Genomic DNA, 11317 nt, shown 5'->3' on the forward strand with positions numbered 1-11317 from the left:
ATGTTTAATTCTCTTCTAATCGACAATCTTCCATAGTTTTTCAATATACAAGATTTCGTCTGCCTGTCACAACACTGGGGCAGACGACAAATAATCAATTCCAACTTCACATCGATAAAAGTGCTAACGCATTTCCACAGCAGGGTCGTTGTCCAATTTTCCGGTGGAATCAGCCAATCAGAGACGCCACCGGGGACAAGACGAGAAGTTTGGAATCTTTCCGCGCGCGGCATCCAACCAGAATGATGCGCGCGGACAACTTTATGATGCTTACATACTTTGTAAAATCGGGATCGATCAAGAAGGAAGGAAGCCTGGAAAATTGAGATAGGCATTGTTCTTGGTGGTCCTCGTGGTGTGTAGATCACAGTTGCGTTTTATAAACTAGAAAATTGCAGTACAATCACCGCTGTAAAGATGTCGAGGAGATTTCTAGAAGAAGAAAAGAATCGACTCCGAGGTTAGTTCGTCACCAGTGTCAAATTATCGAAAATCACAACAGAAGTATGAAAATTGCGATTAAGGAGAACGCCTCCCTCGCCGGACACCACGCTGTGAATACTCGAGTAAAATAGTGTTTTTCGCGAGTAATAAAGATTCCAGAGTGAAGATTGAAAGGAAGGGAATTGTTCTAATTAAATTTCGCTACTTTGAGACACGGCTTTATTCATAAAGAATAACAATTTATGAATTGTAAGAGGACGTTCTTAGTGGAAATTTCCGGCGTGGATTGCTGGCGAGGAGGGGCAAACGTCTTCTCTCTCTATCTCTCTCTCTCCACAGCAAACCAGAAGTAAGTCCATTTGCTATTCTCCCTTCTCAAGTATTAGTCATCGTAAATAAAGATTTTTCTTGTTTGATATTGATTAATAATATGTAAGATTAAAATTCGCTTCTTCCTTTATTAAAAATAACTGATTTTGTTTGACTTTTTTTTGGTTTTGGAAAATTTATATAATGTTTTCTTAGATTAGAAATTATTTGAATAAACTGAAACATTGTAATGAATGACAGTTCTCTCTCAGTAAATTGAGTATTTCCCCCACACCTTGAAATACGAAGTCTCAATAGTTTTCTGAATTAGCCGAGTTATATTTTATTTTATTTCAAGTGAAAGTAATAGGTCGGAAGCTCGGGTGAAACTTCCTTTCACCTGGCGCCCGTAAAATTTTGATTTATTATTAAATTAATAATTTTAGAATAAATAACGAGTTTTCTTGAGGTTACACCTTGAAGGTCGGAAGAGCGTGACCTTCAAGGTATTTCACTTTTGTTTTAAATAAAATAGAATTTTCGTCATCTGGAAAGTTTCCGGTAAGATCCAAAGTACCGGAAATTTCGAAGAATTTAAAAAGGAAATTCCAGATAAGTATAAAACAAAATAATTAACTTCATTTTACTAAATAGTAACGTGGCGAGAATTTTAGATTAAAAGTTGCTAGGGATATTGTTAGCAAAATCTTTAATACAAAAAATGGAAATCCCGTTACAAATGGCACCCAACTAAAAGGGCCCTGAGAGAGTTCTGTCAGTCAAGAAAATTTTTTTTTTGGTGTTTGAAAATTTTTCTAAAGTGAAAATACTCAGTGAAATTTTTAGAAATACCTGGGAATGACAGGAGAGAGAGAATTAAAGGTAAATTTGTGAAAAAAAAAAAAAATATATTACATTTCTTTTATTGATATTTTATTTTGAAAAAAAAGATGTATATTTTTGCTTGTTTATAATTTATTTTTTTTGGACATTTGAAATTTGATTTGAAAATTTGCTCTGTTTATGCTTTGCTTTTGCCAAAAATTTTTTTTTGCTTTGCTTGCTTTCTTTTCAGCAAATAAACCTGCATTGTTCCCACCCACAAGCCATCTTACCCACCCTGAAATTGAATTCTAAAGAATTCAATAATTAAAGAATACCCTTAGGAGAAACTCTAAAATATTATTTTCTTTAAAAATAAAAATTTTTTTTTAGAAACTTTTTTTTTTCATTTTCTCAAAATTTTTTTTTATTTTTCAATATCTTTTGGACGCGAAACATTTTGAAAATTAAAAATGGGTAGTCGAGATAATTCAGGTGATAGGTTAAGCACGACAGGCTTTAACATCGAAAGATTAATTGAACAAATTCCGACATGGGTTAGACAATTGGCCGGCAATGATTTAAGAAACCATATGTCCGAATTACAATTAAGCGAAGAGGGAATAGATGAAGTTCTTTTTGCGAGATTAGCTAGATATTATGCAAGAACAGCAGGTATAGATAACATACCATGGTTTGAGGAAGACGTAGCTCCTAACAGACGAAGAGAGGAACTCGTAGAAACCTCAAATGAAAACAACGACACCACCATTGATAATCGACGCACCTTGACTTTTAGAAACCCCTATACGACACAAGAAACCACCCCACATGGATCTAGTAGGAGTGGGGGCGAATTTCAATCTGTGATAACCCCGCCTGATTTAAATAGAAGACAGGAGGGGGAAACAGATAGAGGGGGGGAAAATCTAGAAGGTGCAGTAGGGGGATGGGACGGCAGACTTTCAGACTACCTCCCCCCAGAATCGGATCAAAGATTTAGTCATGTAAACACACAACGAGGAAATTACGGATCCAATCAAGGCCAGAGGGGGGAGGGTGATGATTCTAGTACCCACTCCCACCAATCGCGAACCTCACACAGACAAATTGGTAGTAACGCGTCACAAATGATTAGATGCCCGACTTGTAACGCGTCAACAATACCAACAACAGACTACAGGTTAACAAAGACAAACACACAGGCGCAAACAACAGAAAGTCGAATAAGTGGACCGATGTATCCACCTACCAGTTCGACTATTAATACATTCCGAGACCCTTTAGCAAACCTCGTCACAACATCCGCCATAACATATAGACCTTGGGAAACGAATGTGACATGGACACAATATGGGGTACCGACAAACAATTCTTACCCATACTACCGTTATCCGACTAACGAACCAATACGGCATAGACCAGAATTGTCTAACATGCAATCCACCGTCCCTTCAACACAAGAATTTAGTCGACAAGAACAAGTTAGGACAGACTCAATTCCAAGGCAAATGGGACAAACGATTTTTGATAACTACCCCCACCACCAGCCTTCATATGTAGAACCGATAAGAGGGGGGTGGGATCAAAGAATTCCAATTAGACAAAGCGAAAATTAGAATCAACAAGTAAATGCGATAAATAGGGAATCAGGAATATTTGCGACGAACACGAACCAGCGACGGGATACCGAAAATAGTTTATTTCCGTCAAATAATCCCACACAAATGACACAAAATTTAGGGATTAATTTCGAAAGCACAAGATACTCAATGAATACTGACACTTGTGGAATGGTACCACAGGGTTACAACAATAGATGCACAGACCAAAGAAACCCTGTGGTAATGCCACAAAATGAAATTAGAAACTATCACGCGTTACAAGGCAATATAGGGACTAGCCAAAACTATTACGATAGAAGTAATATGTTCGATACACCCCAACTGCCAAACCAGTACGCGAGATTAGATGGGTATAACGCTCACGCCAACTATCCACCCCCACCCTCATACCACCAGAATTCCCCTCAACACTGGCAGAGAACATTCTCTGGTCACAATAGTAGAACCAGAGATATCGCTCGTATAGTTGAAGGATGGGAAATCTGTTTTGATGGTAAAAAGGGCGCAAGTGTAGATAACTTCTTGTGGAGAGTAGAAGAAGGAAGAGCAGCTTCGTTCTTAACAGACGAAGAGATGTTAGTAGCTCTACCTTTTCTACTCAAAGACATGGCGTGGCACTGGTATCGATTAAATCGAACAAGAATAACATCATGGAACCAGTGCCGTATGTTATTCCAGAATCGTTTTGGGGAAGAGTTCTACCAGGAAAAACTTGAAGATCAAATAATCACGCGAAAACAGTACCCCGGTGAACCAGTAGCGGATTATTTAACGTGCATGTACGGGTTATACGAATTATCCACCCGACCTATTGACATGGAACTTCAAATGAATCGCGTACACGCCAATCTCCGAGCAGAATATAGACGCGCTATTCGTAGACACGAATTTATAGATTACAATAGTTTGTCCACATTAGCTAGAGAAGTAGAACGGGCAAATAGTATAGTAGACGATGATCAGCCACCCCCACCCCCAGAAAAATACTTGATTCCCGAATACGCGTTCAAATCTAAGTCGAACGGAAAGAAAACAGGGACAAGTATAGCCGCAATAACACCAGCTGAGAAAATAAATACGGAAGAAGACAAGGTAACCCAGCTGGAGCAACAAATAACAACATTATTGGCCGCGTTAGGAAGCGAAAATTTAAATAAATTCTCTAAGACGCCCAATAAAGATAACAATTCCGGTGGAAAGAAAAATAATTTTGCGAGTAAACAAGAAAAGTTAAAATCCACCGGAGGGAGTCGTAAAACAGACAAACCACACAAAACTGACTCTTCGACAGACAGCAAAGACAAAGAGGAGACAGAAGTAATCTGCTGGAATTGTAAACAAACCGGACATTTCCAAATCGGTTGCTCACAAGGACGCAGAAAAGATTACTGTAGGCGTTGTGGTAAAGACGAAACGACAACACAGACGTGTAAAAACTGTCCGGGAAACCAGAAAAGGGAGAAAAAGTAAGAGTCAACTTTTCTCCCCCCAAGACGGAACAGACTCAAACAAACATAACCTCTGAAGTTTTGGGATATGAACAAACGGTTCAGACCTAAAATACGAACATCAGAGAAAAGACTGTGTTTAGTTCCAAATCGACAAAACCAGACAGTAAACGAGACACAAACTCTGACAAACAAGAGGGACTAAAAGACGAAATTTTCACCCAACCAGACGACTTACAAACAGCCACCCAAGAAACATACCACTCGAACACTGAGAAACACGAGATATCGAAACAAGTAAACATCGAAGGGTCCTCAGAAGAAAACGCAGATGGGGAAGGTGTGGAAGACCCTTGGAAGGGAAATCAGATAATTTTGTCCCACTTAAAATCAGAGGAGGAACAAAGTCCGTTAGAATTGGAGATATCAATTCCTCCAACAGAAGACGAAGGCCTCGCGTTACGTGCTTTCACTAATATTAAAATCGGTAACACTCCCAACATACGAGCACTTTTGGACAGTGGAGCGTCACGTACGGTATTAGGTGAAATAGGCACTGCGATCGCGGAACATTATGGTGCAAAACTATACCCCGCGAACAACCAGGCAATAATGACAGCTGACGGCACGATACAACAAGTTGTTGCTACTTGTTACCTCCCGATACAGATAGACCGAATATCACGCGTGATGAAAGTTAGCATAGTCCCGGGACTAGAAGAACAAGTTTACCTAGGAATAGACTTCATGCACACGTTCGGCATAGTACATGACGGAAGTAAACGTATGTGGTATCTATCAGAGTACCCCGAAAACGTACACAGTTATGCAGGGAACTATCAGAAAAAAGATACACAAGAAGATAGTAACAAAGAAATAAACGTAGAACATTGTTGTGGGTTGAAGGACATTTCAGCGGAGGAACGTACCGTATTAGATAAATTAATAAAAGATCTAATAAAACCACCGCCAGACGGCCTCCCCTCAACAAACCGAATCGTGCATACAATAGACGTACAGGGACACTCCCCAATAAAGACAAGGTCATACAGAGTATCCCCAGTAGTATTGAAAGCAATGCACGAAGAAACAAAACGGCTTCTAAATAAGGGAATAATCAGAAAATCGAATAGTGCATGGTCGTTCCCGGTAGTGATGGTACGTAAGGCAGACGGAACTTACAGAATGTGCATTGACTACCGGAAACTAAACCAAATTTCGAAAAAAGATGCATATCCCCTTCCAAAAATGGATTTTATTTTAGAAAAGCTATGGGCCGCAAAGTATATTACGACCCTAGATCTAAAATGGGGATATCATCAGATTCCCATAGACGAAAAGAGCCAGGAATACACGGCATTTACAGTTCCTGGCATGGGTCTTTTCGAATTCACAAGAATGCCGTTCGGCCTTTCAGGGGCACCAGCAACATTCCAAAGACTAGTAGATTCCCTAATTGGCCCAGAAATGGAACCGAACGTGTACGCATACTTAGATGACATAGTCATAGTAAATGAGACATTTAACGACCATTTACAATGGATTAAACGCGTAACCGAAATACTACAAAACGCGAATCTGACGATAAATCCGGCGAAGTGCGAATTTGGTAGAAGAGAGGTTAGATATCTAGGTTTCCGAGTAAATAGATACGGTCTACAAGTGGATCCACAGAAAATCGAACCACTAAGAGAATACCCTGCACCAAAAAACATTAAACAATTGAGACGTTTTCTAGGGATGGTGTCGTGGTACAGACATTTCATACCAAACCTTTCCACTCTCGCAGAACCAATAAACAAACTACTCAGAGGAAAAGTCACGTGGGAATGGGGTCAAGATCAAGAAAGGGCATTCGCAATATTAAAAGAGTTAATAATTACATCCCCGACCTTGCGATATCCCGATTTTAAAATCCCATTCGAACTACATACCGACGCGAGTGATTTTGGTACTGGAGCGGTTTTGACGCAAAAACACGGAAAATTGAACAAAGTTATCGCATACGCAAGCAGAACTTTGACCGAGGCGGAAAGAAAATATTCCGTCACGGAGAAAGAATGCTTAGCGATAATTTGGGCAGTACGAAAATTCCGACACTACCTGGAAGGATTTCACTTCACGGTCATTACAGACCATAGTTCGTTGCGGTGGCTACACAACCTCCGCAATCCAACCGGCAGACTTGCCCGATGGGCATTGGACCTCCTGGAATACGATTTTGAGGTAATGCACCGCAAAGGTTCAGAGCACGTAGTACCTGATGCCCTGTCGCGGATGTATGAGGAGGACGAAGCCCACACAATTGCAGCACTAGAGCCCGTTGAAGACGAATGGTATCGCCAGCGACATCGAGATGTGAGTGAATTCCCAAATAAGTAGCAAGGTTGGAAAACAATAGACAACAAAATATACAGATACCGCCCAAACCCACTGCTGGACTCAATAATGGAAGACCTTGACGCATGGAAGTTTGTGGTACCAGCAGAAAAGAGACAACAAGTTTTTGAGGAAACTCATACAGATCCACAAGCCGCTCACATGGGAATTGACAAAACATACAGAAGAGCCTCCAGGTTATATTATTGGCCTGGAATGTACAGAGATTTGTCAAAGTGGGTACGAGAATGTGAGACTTGCCAAAGGATAAAAGCAGACCAAAGACCATCCGCAGGACTAATGGGCCGACGCGTCGTTCAGAAACCATGGACAGTTGTCGCATCAGACGTAATGGGCCCATGGCCAAAGACAGCGTTAGGCTTTCAATACGTGGTGATTTTTGAAGACCTATATACAAAATGGATAGAATTAGCACCACTAAGGAAAGCCAACGCAGAAAGCATCATCAAAGTCTTTGAAGATGCAATACTAAATCGTTGGGGAGCTCCGGAAGTATTAGTGTCGGACAATGGTACAGAATATATGAATCAAGCTTTTGAAGCTTTAACAGAAGAATATGGAATCCGACACTCATTCACTCCGGCGTACCATCCACAAGCAGACCCAGTGGAGAGGGTAAACAGAGTCATCAAAACAATGATCTCAGCATATATCGGAAAAGATCACAAGAAGTGGGATTTATATTTGAAAGAATTCCGATTTGCATACAACACTACGGTACACAGCACCACGGGAGCGACGCCAGCGTTCCTCAATCAAGGAAAAGAATTGGAAGGCTACCACAGTTTGAGAAAAACCGTAGATGACGTGGACGAATTACCCCCTCCAGAGACAGGAAAATGGCTCAGAAGAATGAATCGATTAACCGACCTACAGGACTTGGTATCCTTACACCACGAAAACGCGTTTGACCGACAAAAACAGTATTATGACCGTAGAAGAAGACACGCCGTCTTTAAAGTAGGAGACAAAGTCATGAAAAAGGGTCAGATTACATCCTCCACAAAGAAGGGGATCACTAGATGCTTTGGGGGGAAAAATCAAGGACCGTTCGTGGTCACTTGCGTAGTAGGACCCTCGGTTTATGAATTAGGTAATGTCAATGGACAATTGATAGGTAGATTCCCGATTAAACTCCTAATTCCATACCGAGAACCCGAATCTAGGGAGGGGGAAAATACCTAATCCTTAAAACCGAAAACAACTCCTTGCTTGATATGCTTTCTCAGCTTCTTTTACTTGTATCAATTAGCATGAAAGACATTCAAATTACATTTTTGTTAGCGTCAGTAATTTCTATCCACAGCGGAACAAGAGTACTTCCAACAAAGAGTACAAAATCGAAGGCGAATGATAGAGGAGGTCGACCAGTTGCTTGTTGATATTCAAGGAATGAGGGTTAGAGAATCCGGCGGAGGCAGAGACAGCGCAACACCGCCGGAAAGACATCAAATTCCAGAAGGAAGAAGAGAGGACAGACCAGCTGGCACTTCAAACCAATACCAAGAACAGCGAATGGTACCAGCTGGTTATAGCGGAGCCAGACCCAAGACGGCACAGTCGGGACAACGATCTTGGACAAGGTATCTACCAAATGATACAAAACGGGAGCCAGAAAGAGTAAGAAAACCAATCCGTTTAGTGGAGTGTCATCCAGACGGAACAAGAACGCCAATTGATGAAAGACCAGAGGATTTGGTACTAAACAAATCAAATCCAATAAATAAACGGAAGGCGGGAAGACCTCCAAAGGACATTCGGGATTGGAACGCCAGACATGGAGCAGAAGATGGCCCCTCTCCAAGAACTGCGAAAGAGGACTTCTTGAGAAGGCAGTATCGACGGCAGATCATGAGTCTAGAGGCCCAGTTAGCAGGCAAAGAAGAGGGACGTCGGATGAGGTTAGAGGCGGAGGAAAAAAAAGACAAGCGGTCAAAATTGAAGAAGACAACTCGGACAATGCCTCTTTTAAATCAATGAGCCCACCAGAAGGTAAACCATCCCCAAGTTTGAGCCAAAGAACCCTTCTGGCGGAAGCAGCAGAAAGGCGCTGGAAAATAGAGACCGAGAGACGAGCGCGAGAACAGCACGAAAAGGAACTGCGAGAAGCGGAAAAGAAACGCCATGAACGAGAAGAAAAGATCCGCATAGCAGAATCGGCAAGAGACAGAAAGAGGGAAGCCGAAGAAGCCTTAAGACGCGCAGAATGGGAGTTGAAAATCGCGGAGGAAGAAATAGAAGCTCCCAGGGAAGTGACTCTTCAGGAGCCAGAAATAGCCACAAAAAGAACCAGGCAAATGGAAGAAGATTCTGAGTCAGATGGAGGTAAAGACTGGTGGTAACAGATGCCACTAGATAAAAGAAAAAAAAATATAATAATTCTCAAAGTTGAATTTAAAACAAAGAGTAGGGTATATTTTTTTTTTGATTATTATCAATATATTTTTGTATTTTTATAAGAAAAAAAAGGGAATTTATATATTTTGTTGGGGTGTGGCTTTAGATAGCCTATAGTTTATATTTTGAAATAAAGAGAGGTGCCAATCCCCCCAGTATTATTGAACATTTCAGTCTCTTACTTATTAACATGACCCCTTATACTTAAGTCAAAGTTTATCTGACACCTGAATTCCTCTTTACAATCAGAAAGTTTCGCGGAGTGAAGAGATAAGATTTCATAGTAGAGTTCCTCCTAAGATAATTAGTTTAAGAGACGTGATCCCACAAAGAATGACAAAAATAGGTAAGTGGATGGAACAATTCAGGTTGTTACTCCAAGAATTAAAGACAGACAGAGTTGGCAATTAAGTATAAACCGGGCAAGAATAATAGAGAGAGAAATGTTGATTTATAGATGATAAAATTGAACTGATGCACTGGTGAGGGACGAGCCTCGCGGAAGAATTTGAACGGGGTAAGCTTCGGCTAGGTCCGGGGGAGTTGTAACGTGGATTTTTATATCCCCGTTAAGAAATAATTATTCCTTGGATTTCGCCGAAGCTTGTTCGAATAAAATTAATACTCACGTTTTAATTTAACAGAAAAATAGACCACCAGGAGCAACCTTCAATTTTTGTTATATTTTCATTAATTATTTTGAATTGTTTACCTTTTTCTAAGGTTAGAATACGTGAGAACGGAGACTGAGAGAGAGCAAGAGAGAGTTGATATCGACGAGGAAGACAACGAGAATCCTGTCAGCCGCAATTATTAAACATTTGACGAGACGAACGAGCCCGCGAAATGTTTAATTCTCTTCTAATCGACAATCTTCCATAGTTTTTCAATATACAAGATTTCGTCTGCCTGTCACAACACTGGGGCAGACGACAAATAATCAATTCCAACTTCACATCGATAAAAGTGCTAACGCATTTCCACAGCAGGGTCGTTGTCCAATTTTCCGGTGGAATCAGCCAATCAGAGACGCCACCGGGGACAAGACGAGAAGTTTGGAATCTTTCCGCGCGCGGCATCCAACCAGAATGATGCGCGCGGACAACTTTATGATGCTTACATACTTTGTAAAATCGGGATCGATCAAGAAGGAAGGAAGCCTGGAAAATTGAGATAGGCATTGTTCTTGGTGGTCCTCGTGGTGTGTAGATCACAGTTGCGTTTTATAAACTAGAAAATTGCAGTACAATCACCGCTGTAAAGATGTCGAGGAGATTTCTAGAAGAAGAAAAGAATCGACTCCGAGGTTAGTTCGTCACCAGTGTCAAATTATCGAAAATCACAACAGAAGTATGAAAATTGCGATTAAGGAGAACGCCTCCCTCGCCGGACACCACGCTGTGAATACTCGAGTAAAATAGTGTTTTTCGCGAGTAATAAAGATTCCAGAGTGAAGATTGAAAGGAAGGGAATTGTTCTAATTAAATTTCGCTACTTTGAGACACGGCTTTATTCATAAAGAATAACAATTTATGAATTGTAAGAGGACGTTCTTAGTGGAAATTTCCGGCGTGGATTGCTGGCGAGGAGGGGCGAACGTCTTCTCTCTCTATCTCTCTCTCTCCACAGCAAACCAGAAGTAAGTCCATTTGCTATTCTCCCTTCTCAAGTATTAGTCATGGTAAATAAAGATTTTTCTTGTTTGATATTGATTAATAATATGTAAGATTAAAATTCGCTTCTTCCTTTATTAAAAATAACTGATTTTGTTTGACTTTTTTTTGGTTTTGGAAAATTTATATAATGTTTTCTTAGATTAGAAATTATTTGAATAAACTGAAACATTGTAATGAATGACAGTTCTCTCTCAGT

At 40.5% G+C, this 11317-nt stretch overlaps 1 protein-coding gene across 1 annotated transcript; it reads left to right on the forward strand.

Annotated features, from left to right (window-relative positions):
• The first annotated feature begins 365 nt into the window (after positions 1 to 365).
• On the forward strand, positions 366 to 9367 carry LOC127279865 (uncharacterized). Its single transcript, XM_051302510.1, has 2 exons — positions 366 to 460; positions 8355 to 9367. The coding sequence occupies exons 1-2, from the start codon at positions 418 to 420 to the stop codon at positions 9026 to 9028; spliced, it is 717 nt and encodes a 238-aa protein (XP_051158467.1). The 5' UTR covers positions 366 to 417; the 3' UTR covers positions 9029 to 9367.
• The last annotated feature ends 1950 nt before the right edge of the window (positions 9368 to 11317 follow it).

This window comes from Leptopilina boulardi, unplaced genomic scaffold (assembly GCF_019393585.1).
Source record: "Leptopilina boulardi isolate dan_hultmark-lab unplaced genomic scaffold, ZJU_Lbou_2.1 LbouV2_224, whole genome shotgun sequence".
NCBI classification, from domain to species: Eukaryota; Metazoa; Arthropoda; class Insecta; order Hymenoptera; family Figitidae; genus Leptopilina; species Leptopilina boulardi.